The sequence below is a fragment of the Mesoplodon bidens genome, assembly GCF_964165515.1.
Source record: "Mesoplodon bidens genome assembly, chromosome: 8".
NCBI classification, from domain to species: domain Eukaryota; kingdom Metazoa; phylum Chordata; class Mammalia; order Artiodactyla; family Ziphiidae; genus Mesoplodon; species Mesoplodon bidens.
This window is the reverse complement of record NC_138165.1, coordinates 27,184,274-27,208,089: the sequence shown is the minus strand read 5'-3', so window position 1 is coordinate 27,208,089 and position 23,816 is coordinate 27,184,274. Positions and strand designations below refer to the sequence as shown.

The window sequence follows — 23,816 nt, the reverse complement described above, 5'->3', positions numbered from 1 at the left end:
TTAGAGCTTTGTAAGAAAGATAGAATTTAACTTGGGTTAAAATTCTCTGGGGAAAGCCGGGGCTACTGATGATCTGGGCTTCCTACAAGAACGCACGTGTCCCACGGAATTTTGTCTTTGGAGCCATTGTACCAGGGATAAATTTACTCTGGCAAAAGATCATCTCCCGGCGATTGTATTGATGACACACCCTACTCCCTGATGACATCCAGAGAACAATTTAATAGAAAAACACCTGTGTTATACACATGTTGGTAGTAATGGTTTAAATATGGATAAGGCAGTTTTTAGTCTGATTCTAATCACATGCTCAAGGATGTTTATTTTAAAGCAAGGAAACAGCAGTTTCCAATACCAGGAGCCATGAAGTGCTTGAACAAAAGCGGAAGCTTAGTTGTTTTGGGAGATAATTGTGTTCTTGATTTTGTTACTGCAAAGTCATTTAACAAATACTTATTAGATATCAACCATGTGCCAGACATAGTGACTTTCTCCCCAAAGCAACGTATTTCACGAAGGAAATTAGCCCTTTCTACAGCGAGAAAGGAAAAAAAAAGTGGGAAAACATAGGACCAAACTGAGAGACTTAGACCACAGTATCACCTTCATCAGTTACTTGCTAAAATACCTCAAGCAAACGGTTTTTTAACTCAGGGATCTTCAGGGGTGCACAGGTGGGGTAGAAAATATTAAAAATGAGTATTCATATTCTTTTTTGTCTAAAAAATTAAAAGTTAACAATAGCAGGACTTCCCTGGTGGTGCAGTGGTTAAGAATCCACCTACCAATTCAGGGCACACAGGTTCGAGCCCTAGTCCGGGAAGATCCCACATACCATGGAGCAACTAAGCTCATGCGCCACAACTACTGAGCCTGCGCTGTAGAGCCGGCGAGCCACATCTACTGAGCCCGTGTGCCACAACTACTGAGCCCACCTGCCACAACTACTGAAGCCCACGCTCCTAGAGCCCGTGCTCCGCAACCAGAGAAGCCACCGCAATGAGGAGCCTGCGCACCGCAATGAAGAGTAGTCCCCACTCGCCGCAACTAGAGAAAGCCCACGTGCAGCAACGAAGACACAATGCAGCCAAAAATAAATAAATTAATTAGTAAAAAAAGTTAATAATAGTAATATTTAATATAGGAATTAACAGTAGTAGAAATATATTAATATATAGAAGAGATGTCAGCAAAAGTTTTTATGCATATGTATACCAAATAAACATGACAATGACTAGATTACCTGATTTCTAAAATCACTTTGCTCTAAACTTCCTGATTCTGTATTATTCAAAGTACCTTAGTTGCTCTTAAAATCTATTAAAACATAACACCATATCTATATTAACATAAACTGCCTCATATACAACAAAATTTAACTTTATAAAGATATGTAAAAGTAAACCTTTTATTCTTTAAACGCATCCTAACCCTACCAACACACCCTTCTTACCTGATGAAGCAGGTTCTCTTTGTATTATATGGTGCCGGTTAGCATGACAGTTTCTTTCTCTTAGATCATTAAATTCTGGATTCCCTCTAGCAAAATTTTCAGAAAGAATTCTTTTACTAATTTGCACAGTGACTGGTTGGTTTAGCTTGTTAACAACTATATATATTCCCTGAAAATTCTGATTTGTAAAAAAATTTAGAAGAAACACTACCATAAAGCTATTGTATTTTTTTAATAATTCTTCTAAGGAAGAGGTTTATGAACTAAATACTTAACAGTGCTGTATAGCAGGCATAAAAGCTCTTCATTTTGTGTGTCCAGATCATAGGAAGTTAAGAGTCTTGTTCTGCATAGTGATATGGGTAAACAGGTTACAAAGGGGGTGCCTGAAAACCAACCCATTAGAATGACAGCTTTCACAACAATGTGAATATACTTAATGCTACTGAACTGTATGCTTAAAAATGATTAAGATGGGACTTCCCTGGTGGCACAGTGGTTAAGAATCCGCCTGCCAATGCAGGCGACGCGGGTTCGAGCCCTGGTCCGGGAAGATCCCACATGCTGCGGAGCAACTAAGCCTGGGCGCCACAGCTATGGAGCCTGCACTCTAGAGCCCATGAGCCACAGCTACTGAGCCCACATGCCACAACTAAAAAAGCCCACGTACCTAGAGCCCGTGCTCTGCAAAGAAGGGTAGCCCCCACTCGCTGCAACTAGAGAAAGCCTGCACGCAGCAACGAAGCCCCAACGCAGCCAAAATTAAAAATAAATAAATTAATTAATTAAAAAAAAAATGATGAAGATGGTCAGTTTTATGTTATGTATTTTTTTACTACAATCAAAAAAAGGAAGACAGAATGACTGAAACAATATCAGTTTAAAATATTTCTAGTCATAATTTTCACCACTTTTTAGTCTTATTTATTTAATATCAAAGTAGCTTTGATAAAGTTTTCTTCACCCTCCTCCTATCTTGAAGCTCTTCTACATTGAAAAACAACACAAAACAACAGCAAAAGAAAGTTTAAAACAGAGGAATAATGGTCGTTTTTCTGTTGGCTAGAATGGAGAAAAGAATTAATATTTGAAGTAATATTTTAACTATGAAATGTGAAATATCATAGGCATTATTGTGTTAGTCACCCTAAGTAGACATGCATAATTAAAGCCATTTTTACAAACTATAGTTTCAAAAAGTAAAGTGGGCATCACTGGGTGGCCATTTTGTAAACAAGAATAAGCAATTATAGTCCTCTTCTCTCATTTTGACCAGTCTTTGCTTGTAAACAATGACAGAATGCAAAACTAGAAATATTAATTTTCAACTAACTGTTCCTTGTACCAATTAAGCTGCTTGTCTTTAATTCTGTGTATCATAATTTATAGAATGTAGAGTGTAGAGTTAGCCACCATGTCTAAAAACTTCCAAAAGATTGATAAGTTTCTAGTTATGAAAGAAACCAATACATCCTCATTAAAAGAGGCAAACAGCATTTTTTTTAAAAATCCCTGATTAATCCCCATCTCCAAATTCCCTCTCCTAGAAGGAGCCACAGTTAAACTAGTTGGTTATGCTTCCGGATGTTTTCTATGTTTATATCAAAATACACTTTTTTATACAAGTAAAATAACATTATAATGTTGTTAACTTATTTTTTAACCTATTATATAGTATTTTCCCAAGTCAGTACATATTAGCCAGCCCCTTTTGATGAATGTTTAGGCTATTTCCAATGTGCCAATAAAATTAATGCTGCCTTGAACATCTTTGATCATTTATCTTTGCATTCTTGTGCAAATGGTTTTGTAGGACAAATACTTTTAAGTGGAACTACCACCTCAAAGGATGTACAAATAGAGACGTGTTAAATTTTTTAAACTGCTAAATTGCTTCTCAAAAAGTACTAGTTTACACACCTATGGGCAGTGTATGAGAATTAAAATATGGAATGTGCAAACTGTTGGTGCTGTGCATCTTAAGTTATTCCTCTAACAGTAGTTTTCAGTATGAGCTGGCCTATTTTTATTTTCTTTCTTTTATCCCATATGAAAGTCATCTAGCTGGATAGGGGATTCTGGATAATTGTTCTGGGAACTCATACACCACACCCCCACTATTTGCACTATGAGCTAAACAAATGAGTTAACTAGCTATTCTTATTTGTCTGTAGAGACATGCATTTTGAAATAAAGACACATCAAGTACCTGCATTTTTCTTTTGGATCTCAAATTTCCTACATCCACTTTCTGATAACCATCTTTTTAATACCACGTTTTAAAAAAAAAAAAAAAATCTCTTCCGGAGGTTTCAAGACACGATGGCAAAATTTACTAGTCCATATGCAGTTGAACCTGTACCAAACATATGGTTGCTAGTTCATTCCTAACAGTGTAATATGGCCTTTTTCTATGGAGAAAAATGCCTTTTCCAAATTTCCTATTCTAGAATGAATGGTATCATACTAATACCACCTCATATTAATATAGAATTTTACAGTTTACAAACCTCTCTCCTAAATTTTTCCATTTGATTTTCACAACAACTCAATGTAATGACTGGGAAGGTTATTATCTCTACTTAATAGATGAAACAAGGTCACACAATCACGGAGTAGTAGAACTGAGACTAGTAGGGCACTGAACTTTCCACTCCACTGTGCTGCCTCCTTCCTATACAGGAGGACAGCCGATTCCTTTTGTAGAAATTGTATTCTATGGTGGTAACATTCACTTCCTAAATCCCCTTTAGAATAAGGTAAAATATAAATTGAAAAGCGTGGGAAAACCCTACAAAAATATTTTTTCCTTTTTGGTAATTTTATTTTTACCTTTCTGAAAGAAGTCATTCATTTAGGTTTTAGGTAAACTAGCTAAACATGTACTCTGTGACATTTTTAATAAATATGTGTGAAGAGTTCTAAGACAAGGACAATTTAAAACTGTAACCTCAATTCTACAAGCAGATCATATGAAATATTAGTCATACAATATATAGGTTTCATCGTATTTCTTATTCATATTATCATATATGTTTCAACATATTTCTTCCCTACAACCAACCGTAAAGTCACATAAAGTCATAAAATCTGTTTCAGATTTGCGGCGGTTAAGACAAACTCCTCTTGATCTCTTATTTTAAGGATCATAATTGCTGGTCAGCTATTGGCCAATCTACAGGTAAGGTGGTTTTGGAAAGGAATGCTGAATCTTGCCATTTTGAAAGAATGATTATATAAAAAGATTGTTTTTCCATTTTTGATCCATAATGTCATTAGTGACAACGATTTCAGTTTTCTTCTTAACATTATGATCGTAATTTCTTATGTTTCATTAAAGCTTAAAGAAAAAGGATCTGAGCATTCTCAGTACCTTTTCTGATCTTTATCTTCAGGAGGGCCATCTCCATGTAGTCAAATACTGAGCTGAGTATCTGGAGAACTGGGCTCTTGTGTAGGCTGTACACTGAGTGTGAATTTGGGTAATTTCTCTTTTCTGGGCTTTAGTTTCCGCATCTCTAAAACGAGGAAGTGTGTTAGTTCTAGATTATCATCTCAAGGGTCCATTTTAGCTCTAGTATCATCATTGTAAAACCTATTAACCAACATTTGTTGAGACAAGGCATTCTAGTGTACAGACATCATGGGAATATCTGTGGATACCTAAACAGTGGCTTATCATCTGGGACAAACAGTTTCAGCAGCTACTAAACACTAACAAGCCCTATGGCCCAAATCAGGTAGCATCCTGTGATGTGGTTACGCCACTAGGACTTGAGAGATGTAGAACCAGAACAGTTCTGGTCACCTAAATTATTACTATAATTTCCTTACACTAAATTGTTGCCTCATAAACTTAAAATGCGAAAGCAGGAGTACCTAGATATCACACCGTATACATACTGTTAAAAAAACATAAAAGAAAAACGATGTTAAATAACTATTTACCGCAAAAATAGAAACAAATAAAATACGGGAAACTTTCTCTGGCAACTAGAACTCAATCCCTATATTTTACCTGTAAAACTAGGGCTCAGGTGTTTGGATCTACTGTCCAGGCCAAGGGAAAAGTTTTTCTAACAGTCTCCAAAACATCGTTAAGGGGGCACAGAAAACTGCCAGCGGTATGTATGTTATGCAAACCAACCCCAAAGAAACTCTCCTCGAGCCAGCGAGCATCTCAACAGAGAATATCCCTCTGCGGCCTCCTCCTCCAATTCAAGCCTCAGAGGCTGACAGTCCTGGCCGTGGCTAGGCATCCGTCCGAGCCTTCCCTGCCGTGTGAGCCCCGCCTCTCGAGGCGCTTCCACCACCCCGCGCCTCGAATCTCCTCCTCTCATTGGCCAGCACCAGAAGAGGGGTGGGCGGGGGAAATGCGTCAGAAAGTGTGCTCACTTCCGGCCAGGGAGCGCGCGGGTTGATTCGTCCTTCCTCGGCCGCGGGTGCTCGCAGCTCGGAAATGGCGGGTAAGTTCCCGGGAAAAGTTTACCAAGGGGAGGGGGCGGGCAGGTTTGGGAAAGAACGCCGAGACGGTAGTGACAGTACCCGCCTGGAACTTTCGGGCTGCAGCCTGGGTTCTAGAAGGCCTGTTTCAGCCTGGAAGCGCGGAACTCTCAGCTCAGCTCCTTGTCCGCCGAGGTTCGTGCCCCCGCCCCCAACGGCTCGGGGTTCTGCACCTTCTGCGGGGAACTCGGCCCTTAGGAGGGCCGAAGAGGCCAGGAGAAAGCGTCGTGATTTGGGCTTGTAAGGTGCCAGGTGCCTGGACGCCTGTTTCTCTTCTCGTTCCCTTTACCTACTGCTGCCTCATCCACTAGTCTGGTTCTGTTCCCGCCAGCTGTTTTAATGCTCAGACTCTTGTCTTCCACGTCTCTCTCCGCCTTCCACTACAGTCAACTTCTGAGCTAGCGCATTGCTGTCTTGCCCTGCACTAGCGCTCTCATTTGAATCTTGATTGACTCCGTAATAGTCTCCTTAATGTCTCACAATTTAGTATTACTAAGATCTATTTAGATTTCCTTTGAAGAGAGACAGTGAAGCATTCTTCCTTAATCTAAACTTTTCTTTTAGGGGGTGTCTATTTTAATTTTCTTGTGTTTATTCTGTTCACCTCTTTATTGAGTCTCTTCAGTTCACAACATTTAATAACTAATAATTGCCATTATTCTGTACGTTTATAAAGATTGTTTTGGGTTGAGTATATGCTTTTTTTAAATCCATTTACATATCTTTTGAAGTGATGGACAGTTTCTTTTTCTTTTATCTTTCCCCATTGCCTTTATAGTAGTCTCAGTACACTTTTATAGATGTGCTGGATACACAGGCTATAGCATGAGCTCTACAGGTGTTTAAGGAAAGGCTCTTCTACCAAATACAGACTGTAGGATTTGGGGGTACACTGGTACTATAAAAGAGGGGGCACATGTGTATTGCACAGGGTGTAGTGTTATAAGAATCACACCTAAATTCGAATCTCAGTCCCACCGTTTAGTAATCGGGTGCCCTTTAAGCAGTCAAACCTCTTTCTTTTTTTAATTTTAATTTATTTAATGTATTTATTTTTGGCTGCGTTGGGTCTTAGTTGCTGTGTGTGGGCTTTCTGTAGTTGCGGCTAGCGGGGGCTGCTCTTCGTTGCGGTGTGCGGGCTTCTCATTGTGGTTTCTCGTTGTGAAGTACGGGCTCTAGGCGCACGGGCTTCAGTAGTTGTGGCACGTGGGCTCAGTAGTTGTGGTTCGCGGGCTCTAGAGCGCAGGCTCAGTAGTTGTGGCACATGGGTTAGTTGCTCCGCGGCATGTGGGATCTTCCCGGACCAGGGGTTGAACCCGTGTCCCTTGCATTGGCAGGCGGATTCTTAACCACTGCGTCACCAGGGAAGCCCAACGAAACCTCTTTCTAACTGAGCTTTTGAATATGAAATGGGGCTGATAAAGTATCTACTTGTCTTATAGAATTGTGGGGATTAAACTAATGTATGATTTGTTGCTTAGATTATACAGAAATGCCTTGAGATGGGTTCTATTATCTCATTTTTATAGATGATGTTTGAGATGGGTTCTGTTATACCATTTTTATCCATTAGGGTCAGAGAAACCAAGTAATGTGCTCTAGTTCACAGATCTAGTAAGTAAATAGTGAAGCCTGGATTTGAATCCAGCAATTCTGACTCCAAACCATTAAACTATACTGCTTCAAGTGTTCCCCACATTCTGTATATGTGTGTTTTAACCGCTTACTGAAGTTTGCGGCATGTCGTACCCCATTTTTCATTTCTGCTCATGACCTTTTCTTCCTGAATTTTTCCTAATTTTTATGATCATTTTGTCAAGAGATTTATTGTCATCTTTGCTTGAAAGTTTCTCTTCATAATGGTTTCTTCCATTGTTAATTATTATATACATTGATGGGTAGCCACGTTATACTAAAACCATTTTGTTATTTCAATAGCCTATGACTTCATGCACATGGTTACAATAATTTTGCTAATACAGTGAAAATTTTCTTTCCTAACCCTGTCCCCATTCCTTCTCTTTATCCTAGAAGTAACAGTGGTTACTAGTTTCTTGTGTATCCTTTCTGAGATAATCTTTCTATGCATTATTAGTTGTTGTTTTTTTAACATCTTTATTGGAGTATAATTGCTTTACAATGTTGTGTTAGTTTCTGCTGTATAACAAAGTGAATCAGCTATATGTATACATATATCCCCATATCCCTTCCCTCTTGCACCTCCCTCCTACCCTCCCTATCCCACCCCTCTAGGTGGTCACAAAGCACCGAGCTGATCTCCCTGTGCTATGCAGCTGCTTCCCACTAGCTATCTATTGTACATCTGGTAGTGTAGATATGTCAGTGCTACTCTCTCACTTCATCCCAGCTTACCCTTTCCCCACCCCACGTTCTCAAGTCCATTCTCTACGTCTGCATCTTTATTCCTGCCCTTCCACTAGGTCCATCAGTACCAGTTTTCTAGATTCCATATATATGTGTTAGCATACGGTATTTGTTTTTCTCTTTCTGACTTACTCTAGGTCCACCCACCTCACTACAAATAACTCAACTTTGTTTCTCTTTATGGCTGAGTAATATTCCATTGTATATATGTGCCACATCTTCTTTATCCATTCATCTGTCGATGGACATTTAGGTTGCTTCCATGTCCTGGCTATTGTAAATAGTGCTGCAGTGAACATTGTGGTACATGTCTCTTTTTGAATTATGGTTTTCTCAGGGTATATGCCCAGTAGTGGGATTGCTGGGTCATCTGGTAGTTCTGTTTTTAGTTTTTTAAGGAAGCTTCATACTGTTCTCCATAGTGGCTGTATCAGTTTACATTCCCACCAACAGTGCAAGAGGGTTCCCTTTTCCCGACACCCTCTCCAGCATTTATTGTTTGTAGATTTTTTGATGATGGCCATTCTGACTGCTGTGAGGTGATACCTCATTGTGGTTTTGATTTGCATTTCTCTAATGATTAGTGATGTTGAGCAACCTTTCACGTGTTTGTTGGCAACCTGTATGTCTTATTTGGAGAAATGTCTGTTTAGGTCTTCTGCCCATTTTTGGATTCGGTTGTTTGTTTTTTTGATATTAAGATTCATGAGCTGCTTATATATTTGGGAGATTAATCCTTTCTCAGTTGCTTCATTTGCAAATATTTTCTCACACTCTGAGGGTTGTCTTTTTGTCTTGTTTATGGTTTGCTTCGCGGTGCAAAAGCTTTTAAGTTTCATTAGGTCCCATTTGTTTATTTTTGTTTTTATTTCCATTTCTCTAGGAGGTGGGTCAAAAAGCATCTTGCTGTGATTTATGTCATAGAGTGTTCTGCCTATGTTTTCCTCTGAGAGTTTTATAGTGTCTGGCCTTACATTTAGGTCTTTAATCCATTTTGAGTTTATTTTTGTGTATGGTGTTAGGAAATGTTCTAATTTCATTCTTTCACATGTAGCTGTCCAGTTTTCCCAGCACCACTTATTGAAGAGGCTTTCTTTTCTCCATTGTATATTTTTGCCTCCTTTATCAAAGATAAGGTGACCATATGTGTGTGGGTTTATCTCTGGGCTTTCTTTCCTGTTCCACTGATCTATATTTCTGTTTTTTGTGCCAGTACTATACTGTCTTGATTACTGTAGCTTTGTAATATTGTCTGAAGTCAGGGAGCCTGATTCCTCCAGCTCCATTTTTCTTTCTCAAGATTGCTTTGGCTATTTGGGGTCTTTTGTGTTTCCATACAAATTGTGAAATTTTTTGTTCAAAATTTGTGAAAAATGCTGTTGGTAGTTTGATAGGGATTGCATTGAATCTATAGATTGCTTTGGGTAGTATAGTCATTTTCACAGTGTTGATTCTTCCAATCCAAGAACATGGTATATCTCTCCATCTGTTTGTATCGTCTTTAATTTCTTTCATCAGTGTCTTATAGTTTTCTGCATACAGGTCTTTTGTCTCCTTAGGTAGGTTTATTCCTAGGTATTTTATTCTTTTTGTTGCAGTGGTAAATGGAAGTGTGTCCTTAATTTCTCTTTCAGATTTTTCATCATTAGTGTGTAAGAATGCAAGAGATTTCTCTGCATTAATTTTGTATCCTGCTGTTTTATCAGATTCATTGATTAGAGTTTCCTGGTAGCATATTTAAGATTCTTTATGTATAGTATCGTATCATCTGCAAACAGTGACAGTTTTACTTCTTCTTTTCTGCTTTGGATTCCTTTTATTTATTTTTCTTCTCTGATTGCCATGGCTAAAACTTCCAAAACTATGTTGAATAATAGTGGTGAGAGTGGGCAACCTTGTCTTGTTCCTGATCTTAGAGGAAATGGTTTCAGTTTTTCACCATTGAGAACGATGTTGGCTGTGGGTTTGTCATATATGGCCTTTATTATGTTGAGGTAGGTTCCCTCTATGCCTGCTTTCTGTTGTTGGTTTTTTTAATAGTTGATCTGGAAGTACTCTGGGTAGAGTTTTTTCAGTATTAGAAATAAAATGCTATCCTGTAATTATCAAAGGACATTCTCACCTTGATTCTTAGCGGAGCAGTAGCATCCTTTTTATATTTCTTTTAAAAAGGCTACTTAGGTATAAATCCTAGCAGGTAATTTATATTAATATTAAATATTCAGAAATGTCAGTAGTCTGTCATTTTAATTATCAGCTTTACTCATTTATGTAAAGCAGGTCTAGTTCACAAGCCTCTATCTCAAAAGTGATTTTTTTTCTGTTTTATAATGAGATGGTCATACTCAGTACATTTATGTAGGAGTATATGGAGATCTGTGATCTGTTAGCATGTTATAAGTCTTACCTTTATTCCAGTTCTAATAAGAACTCTATTTGTAGGTTTGACTAATTAAACCACTTCCACCTAGACTTTTTAAAAACCTTTTTTCTTAGGATTTGGTGCTATGGAGAAATTTTTGGTTGAATACAAGAGTGCAGTTGAGAAGAAACTGGCAGAGTACAAATGTAACACCAACACAGCAATTGAACTAAAATTAGGTATGTATGCCTTTGCTAAGTAGTATTACATGTGTACTGTGTGTGTATATAATCTTTCTTTTTAAATTTGAAGTAGAATTTTATGTAAGAGCAGTTTATTGCAGTCATTTATATAGTTATTGTATTGTTTTTGCAATTTAATGTTTAGTTTTCTACACTTAATGAACACATTCAGATTTTATGAAGTCTTGGTTTATGTCATGGCGTGGGTAGATGTTTGAGAGATGGCAGAGTTTACATATAGAAAGTTCAGTGTGGCAAAAAGTGACAGGTATAAGTGGTCTCAGCCTCTTAAAAATATTTACTTTTGCTTATTTGCTTATAAAAAAATAGAAAATAAGTGTTGGGGAGAATGTGGGGAACTCACGTATGTTCCTGATGGGAACATAAAATGAGGCAATTACTTTGGAAAACAATTTGGCAGGTTCTTAAAAAGTTAAACATATATATTTGCCATATGACTCAACAATTCAACTCCTAGGTATCTACCCAAGAGAAATGAAAATGTTTGTCCATACAAAAACTTGTACATGAATGTTCACAGCAGCATCATTCACAATAGCTAAAAGAAATAGCCCAGATATCAATCAGCTGGTAAGCGGTTAAACAAAGTGTGGTATATCCATGTGATGGAATACTATTTGACAATAAAAAGGAATGAAGGTCTGATACATGCTACAACACTTAAAGCACTTAAAGCAGTTGAGTTTATGGGATGTAAATTATAACTCAATAAAGCTATTTAAGAAATAATTATAAGCTCATGAATTCTGGTTCCATCACTTTCCATTTCTTAGGTTTCTCATCTTTAAAATGGAGTTCATATTACTTACTGTATAGTGGTTGTAAAGATTAAATATGAGGTTAAATACAAGTAAAGTGCTTAAACAATTTGATTTAGAAATTCACAATAGATGTTGGCTATTATTATTTAAAACAGTACAAACATAACAGAAATACAAAGAAAGTGACAGATAATGGTGCCCTGACGCCTCACTAAAAAGGTAATACTGATCTAAGTTTTTTTTTCTTGTACATACATTAATTTTCTAAAACCAGGATACCGTTGTAAGGCTGTTTTGTTATTTAGCTTAATAGTATCTTGAATATTATTCCTTGTAACTATATATAGATCTACCTCATTCTTTTAAATTATGTAATATAGTATGACTGTATCATAACTTATTTAAGTATTCTCTGTTGGGAGATGTGCTTCTCCTCTTCTGCTATTAAAAGTAATTCTCCAATAAATGTCGTTGCGTATGTATGTACCCACTTGTGTGAGTGATCTGTAGAGTGTGTGGCTAGAAATTGAAATGCTGGATCAGAGTTTTTCAGCTTCAGCACTATTGACATTTTGGGTTAGATAATTCTTTGTTATTCTGTACTTTGTAGGATGTTTAGCAGCATTCCTGGTCTATTAACTAGATGCCAGTAACGTTCTCCTTCAGTTGTGACAATCAAAAATGTCTTTTGACGTTGTCAGATCTCCTGAGTGTTGTGTGTAAAATTGTCTCTGTTTAAGAACCACTGTGCTAGGTCAAAGGGTTACAAACATATTCTACTTCAGTAGCCATTGCTAAATTGCCTTCCAAAAAAGTACCTGTGCTTACACCAGAATTTGAGATTGCCTTTTTACCTATACCCTGGTCAGTGTTGCATATTATCATTAAAAAAAACAAAGCAGAACACCCTGCCCCTGTGATGGGTGAAAAATAGCTTCTTGTTTTAATTTGCAATTGTAGTGAAAAACACATAACTTAAAATTTACTATTTTTTACCATTTTAAGTGTACAGTTCTGTAGCGTTTAGCGTTTATACTCACATTGTTGTGCAACTGATCTCCAGAACCTTCTCATCTTGCAAAATTGAAACTCTGTATCCCTGTTTTCCCCCTACTGTTAGCCCCTTGCTAACACCTTTTTACTTCTGTTTCTAGAATTTGACTACTTTAGATACTTTTTACTTTCTGTTTCTAGAATTTGACTACTTTAGATACCTCATATAAGTGGAAGCATGCAGTATTTGTATTCTTGTGACTGGCATATTTCACTTAGCATAATATCCTCAAGGTTCATCCATATAGCACGTGGCAGGAATTCCTTCCTTTTAAGGCTGAAAAATATTCCATTACATGTATATACCACGTTTTGTTTATCCGTTCATCCGTTGTTGGACGCTTGAGTTGCTTCCACCTCTTGGCTATTGCAAATAATGCTGCTGTGAATAGGGGTGTGCAAATATCTCTTCGAGATACTGCTTCAAATTCTTTTGGATATATACCCAGAGGTGGGATTGCTGTATCATATTGTAATTATATTTTTAATTCTTTGAGGAACCGTTTTCCATAGTGGTTGCTGCTCCATTTTACATTCCCACCAACAGTGCACAAAAATTCCAATTTCTCCACATCCTTGCCAGCACATTATTTTCTGAGGGTTTTTTTCCCCCACAGTTTTTGACCATTTTTTGATTTGATAATTAAAATTGATTTTTAATCCTAAGAGAAGTATATCCTCTATATTCTAAAAGAATCAGCCCTTCTTTGGTCATAAGTTGCAAGTACTTTTTTCCCTGTTTTGAGTTTTGGTAAGTTTGTTATGTAGAAGTTAAAATTTTTTATCTAGGGAAATTTCTTTTTCTTTTATGAGTTTTCACTGTGTCTTATAAAAAGGTCCTTCCTGCTCTAAGATTATGAAAAAATTTATCTATTGTTTCTTTTAATAATTTGTTGATTTTTTTTCTCTTTTTAAATTGAAACCTTTGAATCTTTATCTTGATAAGGCATAGGGTAGGAATCCAGCTTTATACTTTTCCAGATGGTTTAGTCAGTTATCTAGCTGCTGATTTGTTGTCTTCAACAATTAAAATTTCTTTTTTAATCATACTGAAGTATTATATATATTCTTGGGTTTACTTTGGGGCCTTTTTTTTCCCCCTGAGCCATTAGTGTACTGTTACAATAAATGTTGTGATTAGTATATAGTGTGACTAGGTCCCACTCATTTCTTTAAGAGTTTTCCTAAGTTTTCTCTAATGTATTCTTCTAGGTGGACATTTTATCAAGTTCCAAAGAGATGTTTGGTTGATTTTTTTTAAATCGAGATCCTATTAAAATTTAAGTTTAATATGGGGAGAATCAACATCTTTACATTGCTGAATCTTCCTTTCTAATAGCAAGAATATCTTTCTATTTATTCAGGTCTTTTTTATGTCTAGCTGTGGAGTTTTAAATTTTATGTACAGATGATAAACATTTCTTAAGTTTATTCCAAGGTATTTCATCTATTTTACTACTATTATAAATGGGATCTCCTCATCCATTATATTTTCTCTCTTTATTGTGTATGGGAGAACTATGGAAAATAATTCTTAATATATATCTTTTTCCCACATCAAAATCTAGTTTACATAAATTTTATACATATTTCACAGAACTAAAATTGACTGGGTTATTTGGTCAGTCTAATCACTTACAGTCAGCAGCAATAATTTGCTTCCCTCAAAACAACCTTTCTTCCTATCTCCCTCTTTCCCTTCCCCTTCTACTTTCTCTGGAGAAATGTTTATTGAAACCTACCATGTGACAGGCATTGTAGTAGACACATGGGATAACTTTAACTCTTGACTGCATACCAGTAATTCCACTAAGGTTTATCCCAAGATTCTTCTCCCATAGCAAGCTGTTTTCACTTCGTGTATGAGGGATTGATAGGCATACTTTTCCCACACAGGTCCAGTGCTCTAGGGGTAGGTTACTGTAGAAAGAGTGAATCTTTTTTTCTATATGTCATTTTAATTATGTTTAGGTGTACAATTAGGTGGCATTAACTACCTTCACAGTGTTGTGCAGCCATCACCACTATCTGTTTCCAAAACTTTTTTATCACCCCAAACAGAAACTATATATACCTGTTAAGCAGTAACTCCCCATTCACCTTCCCCTCCAGCCCCTGGTAACCTCTAATCTACTTTCTATCTCTATGGATTTACCTATTTTAGATTTTTTTTTTTTTTTTTGCGATACGCGGGCCTCTCACTGCTGTGGCCTCTCCACCTGCGGAGCACAGGCTCTGGACGTGCAGGCTCAGCGGCCATGGCTCACGGGCCCAGCTGCTCCGCGGCATGTGGGATCCCCCCGGACCGGGGCACGAACCCGTGTCCCCTGCATCAGCAGGCGGACTCTCAACCACTGCGCCACCAGGGAAGCCCATATTTTAGATATTTTTTTAAGTGGGATATTTGTCCTTTTGTGTCTGGCTTATTTTACTTAGCATAATATTTTCAACTTACTTAGCACATGTTTCATGTTGTAACATGTATCAGAACTTCATTCCTGTTAATGGCTGTATAATATTCTGTTGTATACCACACTTTGTTTATTTATTCATCTGTTGATGGACCCTTGGGTTGTTTCCTCCTTTTGGCAATTGTGAATAATGCTGCCATGAACATCGAGATATAGTTGTCTGTTGTCCTTGTTTTCAGTTCTTTTGCCAAATAGCTAGGAACAGAATTGCTGGGACATATGATAATTCTATGTTTAGCTTTTGGAGGAATTGCCAAATTATATTCCATAGTGGCTACACCATTTTACATTGCCACGAGCAATGTATGAGTTTCACTTTTTCCACATCCTTTTCAGCACTTATTATTTTTTTATATATAGCCATCCTTGTAGCTGTGAAATGACATCTTACTGCAGTTTTAATTTGCATTTCCCTAATAACTGATGACATTGGGCATATTTTCATGTGCTTATTGGCTGCTTGTGTATCTTCTTTGTAGAAGTATCTGTTCAGATCCTTTGCATATTTTTTAATTGAGTTGTTTGTCTTTAATATATTTTTGTTGTCGTTGTTGTTTTAATGTATTTTAAAAACAGATAATCTTACTGGATTCTTCTACAGTTGTGGAGAGTGGTTTCAGCTGATTTTCTTTGTTTTTCTCAAGCATGCAATCATAGCATCTGAACATTTTAGTAAATTCACTTTCTTTTCTATATATACCTCTTACTTTGTTCTCTTTTCAATTTGCATTGGCTAGCACATTCAGAATAGTGTTAAAAAATTATAGCTGTCATTCCTCTTCCTTAAATTAATGATGATGGTTCTTGTTATTTCTCCACTAAACATGATCCTGGCTTATTACATTGGAGAGTATTTTTCAGTTTGCAAACAGTTTTTATTCAAACATGCATATTAGAGTTTATTGAGTGCCATTTTGGTTTCCCTGGAAATAATTTTGATTATATTATCTTATATACAATGTAAAACATAATATTTAAATAACTTTATTTTTTAATCTTTAGATCTTGAACCATCCTTGCAGTTCAGTACCTTGAGATATTTTGTTTTGATGAAGACTATTTTATATTATCTTTAAATATTTTTACATTATTATTTATAGATGAGCTTGGTCTGTGTTTTTCTCCTCTTTGCTTTCTTTTTAGGGAAGGTGAAGGTCAGCCTTTGTACTCTTTGTAACTATTTCTCATGGCCTTCCCACTTTAGCATTCCTACTCTGAACAGTTTTTAAAGCATTAAGTATACTTGTTCCTTAAAGGCTTGAAAGAATTCACCTTAATCGTTTTGAAGAGATTGTCCTCTTAGGCCATTTAATGCTTTTTTTGCCTTACTACAATTTAGATTGCATTTTCAGGTTTTGTGGTTTACATGCTACATTTTTTTGTCCTTCCATTTACTTTTTTTTTTTTTTATTTTTGTGGTACGCGGGCCTCTCACTCTTGTGGCCTCTCCCGTTGCGGAGCACAGGCTCCTGACGCGCAGGCTCAGCGGCCATGACTCATGGGCCCAGCCGCTCCGCAGCATGTGGGATCTTCCCGGACCAGGGCACGAACCCGTGTCCCTTGCATTGGCAGGCGGACTCTCAACCACTGCGCCACCAGGGAAGCCCTAACGTGTGTGTTTTTTTGCTGAATTATTTGAAAGTAGCTTTCTGAACATCATGAATTTGCTCATAGCACAGGTCCTAATATATGAATATGCACATATATAACAACAACACAATTATCACACCTAAGAAAATTAGTAGTAATTCTTTGGTATCATGAAATTTTCTGGTTTCCCTGGTTGTTCTGGAAAGTCTTGAGTGGCTTAAAAAAAAAAAAGATTTAAACCAGAATCCACTCAAGAATCATGCATTGTGTTGGGTGTTTCTTTAATCTCTTTTAATCCAAAACAGTCCCTCCTACCCATGGAACTTTTCCCTCCCTATGCCATTGATTTATTTGGCAGAGTAAAGTCATTACATAGAATTATTAAACAAATCAGCATTCTGGATTTGTCTATTTCCTTTTGCTGGTATTTAATTTGTTCCCTTCTGTATTGTAAATTGGAGGATATAAAGCTGGATTAGAGCTAGGATAAAATTTTTCAGTAAGAAAACTTCATAGGTGATACTGTATGCATTATGTTGCATTGAATCAAGAGGCACATATTGTTGGTCTGTCCCACAATGAGTGATTCTAACTTTGAGATCACTTGGAAGGATGGTGACCACCAGATCTCTACAGTGAAAAGATTGTCTTTCCTTTTGTAAATCAGTAAGCTGCTAGATGATAACTTTGGCACCCTGTGAATGACCTGCTCTACGAGGACAGTGTCAGAAACTTTTCATCTGCAGTTATCTTTTCATTCTTCAATTGCTTAAGGGTTTTTTTTTTTTGGTAGTTTTTCTTCATAAGATAAATTATATTGGGAAAAAGTCCAGTTATATCAGTACTCATAGTAAATGCAAATAAAAATAACAAGATACCCATTTCCATCTTAGATTAGTAGAAATTAAAGTTGAGGGTACAGAGTATTCTCAGGGATATGGAAGAAACAAAGGAGTTTAAGTAGCTGCTGGTGTGTATTTACAGTATTTTAAAGGGCACCTAAGCAGTATTTGCAAAAATATTTCAGTACTTTTTTCAGCACTTGTACTGCCAGGAATTTACTCTATGTATACTTGTAAAAGTATAGCACGGTTAAGGATGTCATTGCAGTGTTACTTTTAATAGCAAAAAGGAAAAGGAAAAAAACTAGGAACAACATAAACATCATCATCTTGCAGGCATAAAGAATGATGTGATGCTATGAGCTTCATCAAACTCAGATTGTTCTTGTTCTCAGAATGTTTCTTATAGCACTTTGTTTTTGTTTCCTTTGTACTGTAGCTTTTCTCATCTCAAAGTGCTTTTTTGGTTTTGTTTTCTTTTACTCTTTGCATTGTGTATAAACATACCAGAAAAGTAAAAATTAAATCAGATGCCTCTGTCATGCCTAGTTTTCTAATTCTTAGAATCAGTAGGGTTTTGACACTGGAGCACTCGAAGTAATATTCTGATTTTCATTGTTTGTTTTTCTCATGAGAATCCAGTGTAAATCATATAATGGAAAAGTGACATTTTAAGTAAGAAAAATGTTGGCTGTATCCTAGTTATACTGACATTCTTAAACTGGAAATACCTGTCATCTTTAATATCGTTAATATCTCTATATTTTTTATTCTTTTAAACAGTTCGTTTTCCTGAAGATCTTGAGAATGACATTAGAACTTTCTTTCCTGAATATACCCATCAACTCTTTGGGGATGAGTAAGTAACTTAGTAAGATATTTGTCAAATTAGTATGGCAAAAACTTTTTTTTTTAATTTAGAAATGAGAATTTATTCTCTTTACTGTTATTTTTCATGTAATTTATTTAAAAATATATATTAGAATGGCATTTTTACATTGAGAGACCAATCTACTATATAATACCTATCATTTAGTGCTATAGGTGCATTATCTCATTTAATTCTCATAATCTTAGCAATGGTATTATCATTTGTAACATTAACATTCGTAGGATTGGATAGTTGCCTAAGGACATATGAATGGCTGAAGTTCAGATTTAGTCAGTCTGACTGCAGAGCCCATATTCATAACTACTCCTTTTTTCCTACCATTTTGCTATACTGCTTGTAGAAAACACTCCCCTAAATCTGGAAAGCTCAAGTTTATTCTGTGACAAGTAAATAAGCAATTAAGAGAAATTTATTTTCAGAAGCAACTTTAAAGATATGTCCTGGGCTATTCAGCACAGTTCTTTAATTTCCTAAACCTTCATTACATTATTAGAATAGTCTGTCACCTTTTGTTTTTTTAACTTTTGATTTTGAAGAAAATTTCAAATTTACAGTAAGTTGCAAGAATAATATTCTGTACATCCTTTATCTACAATCATCAGCTGTTAACATTTAGCTATATTTGCTTTAATCATTCTCTTATATAAATATATTGATAGGTTGTTGTTGAACCATTTGAGAGTAGGTTGCAGATATATCTTCTCTTACTCCTAAATTCTTTAGTATGTATTTCATAAAAACAAGGACAGTAACCATAGTAGAATTATCAAAACTCAGGAAATTTAACATTGATACAGTACTGTTTTCTAAAATATAATCCACATTTCAAACCTTGCCAGATGATTCCTAGTAATTCTTTTATAACAATTTTCCCCATCCTGGATCCAATCTAGAATCACATATTGCATTTAGTTGTCATCTCTCTTTAGTCCCTTTAGTCTGAAACAGTTCCTCAGGCTTTGTTTTCCATGGCACTGACATTTTTGTAGAGAATAGGCTAGTTTTATAAACCATTTTGGACTCATTTGATTGTTTCTTCATGATTAAATTCAGATAATGCATATTTTTGTAGTACCACAACAGAAGTTGTATATGTCCTTCTCAGTGTGTCATATCAGAAAGTCCATGATGTCAGTTTGTCCCATTGTTGGTTAAGCTAACTTGGGTCATTAAGTTTAGAGGTATCTGCCAGGTTTCTCCACTAAAAGGTTGATGGGCTTTTCTTTGTTATTTATATGTAATCTGTGGGGAGATAGTCTGAGAGTGAAAATATCCTGTTTCCCATCAAACTTTCGCTCAGTAGTTTTAAAACTGTTAATGATTCCTGTCAGTATTTTACTATGATTGTAAAATGGCAATTTTCTAACTCTGCCACACCTTCAGCAGTTATTAGTTTGCATTCTACAATAAAAAACAGCTTCTCTTCTTCCCCTTGTGTATTGTTTATATCAGAATAGACTCAGGGATTCTTTTTTTAACTTAATGGGTTATAATCTTTTACTGTTATTAATTTGATGCTCAAATTATCACAGATTCAACAAGTGGCTCTTCTTTCAAACTGGCTTTTTGAGTCTTTTGATACATCGTCATCATTTTGAGGACATGTTACCTTGTGATACAATAAGATGTTCCACATTCACCTTGTACTTCCTCTGCTAGTTCTGGAGTCGGGCATATTCTCAAGGAACCATGTTTTTTTTAGTAGGAAAGGGTGTTTAGACATAGTTGACATTTAAAATATTCCCTCTTATTGCTATTTTCTCTATGCTTTATTTCAACATTTTGGACATACTTATTTAATGTGTTTTTAAATTGACAAATGTCTCTTCATGGAACAAGTTTCTTGAGAATTTCTTATTAATACATCAGATATGCATTTTATATGCTTTTAAATATTAATAACTGAATTTTATTATATATTGATTTGTGCCAAAATTTGAGCCTTTCTTTTTCTTTTTTTTTTTTTTTTGCGGTACGCGGGCCTCTCACTGTTGTGGCCTCTCCCGTTGCGGAGCACAGGCTCTGGACGCGCAGGCTCAGTGGCCATGGCTCACAGGTTCAGCCGCTCTGCTGCATGTGGGATCTTCCCAGACCGGGGCACGAACCTGTGTCCCCTGCATCGGCAGGCAGACTCTCAACCACTGCGCCACCAGGGAAGCCCTGAGCCTTTCATATTTTAAACAGGTTTTATTACGCCATAAAAATAAGAATGCTTTCTCTTTGTATCTCTATCTTTAAGGAGCTTTTTATTTTATTCTCTTCCTCTTACTGCTCTTTAAAATCTCTTCCTATGGTAATATCTTAGTGAGTAGGATCTAGTTTCACAGGTACTGCTTCTTAATGGCATTTTGCACACTCACTTTGCATGTCATTAAAAGTGGTGTGCTTGCATACCCCTCCTCTAAGGTAGGCAGATGACAGTCATAATCATGATAACTGTATCTTGGGACCCATGACATTGATCTTGATCCTAGTGTCATTGCCACTCCTTTCTACTACATATAATTTTCAGAGTCCTAGAATGGACACTGCTCATATTTTGTTTTGGTAGCCTAGACAGAAATCTGGAAATGACACTTCTTCTTTTAATCACTCTTTCAGTAATCACCTTAAAAAAAAAAAACCTCTATCATACAATTCAGCTTTTTAAAGTGTAAAGTTCCACGGGTTTTAGCATACTGAGAGTTGTGCAATCATCACCACTGCCAATTTTGGAACATTTTCATCACTCCCACGAAAATTGCCATTGTGACCAATTAGCAGTTGTTCCCTCTTTCTCCTACCCTCCCTAGCCCTGGGTAGTCACTAATCTACTTTCTGTCTTTATAGTTTTACCCATTCTGGATTTTTTTTTTGGCCCAGTGTGCAGGATCTCTGCCTACCAGGGATCGAACCCATGCCCCGTGCATTGGGAGCGTGGATTCTTAATCACTGGACCACCAGGGAAGTCCCAGAAGACTTTTTTTTAAGCTGAAAAAGGTGTAGATGGGTAGCAAGGTGTAGATGGGTAGCGGGAAGCAAGGTTGGAAAAAAATAGCAGCTCCAGATCTGCTTTCTGAGTTCATAAGTGGGGTGTGATCATACAGGTACTATCACTCACCACTTTCAGCAGCTCTGGATGTTGGTGATGGATGCAAGTGGTAAGTTGGAAGCACTGGGCTAAGGCTACGTCTTAGCTGCTTGCCTAGCCAGGAATCAATTTGACATTACTTGTCTCTGATTTGAAATACCTCCTAGTAGTAGCAACAGTAAGAGCAGCAACAGTAGCTGTAGTATACTTGTACAATGTGCCAGTCAATATTATACACAGTTTACATGTATTAACTTGTTCATTTAACCCATAAAACATCCTTGAGGTAGGTGTTATTATTCTCTCATTTTATAAATGAGGAAAGCGGAGGCACAGTTTCATTACAGTATGGTTTGTTTGTGTGTTTGTTTTTAATAAGTATAGTTTAAAATCTTGAAACTACCCATGAAGTTAAACTTGTTTATATGTAGGGTTAATACTTTGTCATGACTTTGTAAAGATTCATTTTCGGGTCTTAGACTACTGCTGTTTTTCCCCTTTTAGTGAAACTGCTTTTGGTTACAAGGGTCTGAAGATCTTGTTATATTATATTGCTGGTAGCCTGTCAACAATGTTCCGTGTTGAATATGCATCTAAAGTTGATGAGAACTTTGACTGTGTAGAGGTAAGAACAGAAATAAATTTATTTTTAACTGTTTTCTAATTGAGTATAAAACAGATTATAAGATGTAAAAGTTTGAGGGAGGAGAGAATCTGTTATATAGCAGCTTTAAAACCACATATTAAATATTTAGTTATGGAAATGATTGTCTGCCTGTCATTCCAGTTAACCCTGTGATCACGATCCTTAGCCTGATCTGTTTCCTGCGTGGACGTTTTCCATAAAAACCTTCGCTTGATCAGAGTTGCATTTTATTTACCAACTTTAGTTTTTTATTTTGGACATTAAAAGTACTTATTTTCCCAAAAGTTAAATAAGATGGAGGGAACTAGCTAAATTTTCTGCATTTACTTCATGTACAATTTTCTTATTAAAATTTCTCTTGCTATATTTCTAATCCCAAATTTCCTAATATATATTCCTTTATGAACATGGATAATTAAGCTGATTACATTATAAAACTATTTGAAGCAAATGAACCAAAAGAGGGTAAAGGCAGAGAGTATGAAGCGTATGCACCTGTGGCAGGCTGAATTATGGCCCCACCAAAGGCAGCGTGACCACAGAGGCTGAGTAATGTGGCCACAAGCCAGAGAACGCTAGTAGCCACCAGGAATTGGAAGAGGCAGGGAACAGATTCTCCTTCAGAGCCTCTGGAAGGAGTGTGGCCCTGATGACACCCTGATTTCAGCTCAGTGATACTGATTTTAGATTTTGCCTCTAGACTGTGAGAGAATACGTTTCTGTTGTTTTAAGCCTCCATGTTTGTGAGAATTTAGTACAGCAACCACAGGAAACTAATACAGATTTTTGTACCAGGAAGTGGGATACTACTGTAACAACTAAAACTGTAGAAATGTCTTTAGAAATGTGTAATAGGTAGAAACTGGAAGAATTTTGAGACACATGATAGAAAAAGCAAATTGCCTTAAACAAACTGTTGGTAGAAATATGGATGTTAAAGGCACTGCTGGTGAGGACTCAGAGCAAAGTTAGGAACATGGGAGAGAAAACTTTTTTATCATCTTAGAGAATACATACTATATCATTATAAAAGAGAATGTTGATAGAAATAGGAATGCCCTGTAGTACTAGTAACAGTCCAGTAAAAGGTGCCTCTGGTGAGTGCCCAGAAGGAATTGAGGAACATGTTATTGGCAGCTGGAGGAAAGGAGATCTTTGTTGTGTAATGCCAGAAAGCCTAGCTGAATTGTGTCCTGGGTTAATGTGGAAAGGAGAACTTGTAAGCAGTAAACTTGAATACTTAGCTGAGTAGTTTTCCAAACAAAGTATTGAAGCTTTGGCCTGGTTTCTTGCTTTTAGTAAAATGTGAGAGGAAAGAGAGAAATTGAGGGAAGAACTGTTAAGCAAAAAAGATCTAGGACTTGATGATTTGGGAGATTCTCAGCCTGTTCTGAAGACACTAAAATTAGAAGATTCATTGTCAGGCAAGTGTGCTGTGGGGAGAAAGCCAACAGTATGGCTAAGTAATCTTGTTTTGCTGAAGAGATAGGCATGTGACTCACTGTTCTCCGTAATCTCAACAAAG

The 23,816-nt window shown here is 36.6% G+C and overlaps 1 protein-coding gene across 1 annotated transcript in view; it reads left to right on the top strand.

The window, feature by feature from the left end:
* Positions 1-5,826: 5,826 nt before the first annotated feature.
* Positions 5,827-23,816, top strand: part of HAT1 (histone acetyltransferase 1) — a gene marked incomplete at its 5' end in the record, with an annotated part of 45,996 nt that continues 28,006 nt past the window's right edge. The window contains 5 exon segments of the mRNA XM_081242213.1: positions 5,827-5,866; positions 5,869-5,919; positions 10,838-10,942; positions 18,467-18,542; positions 22,150-22,270. Of these exon segments, the coding sequence (XP_081098339.1) occupies positions 5,827-5,866; positions 5,869-5,919; positions 10,838-10,942; positions 18,467-18,542; positions 22,150-22,270 (393 nt within the window).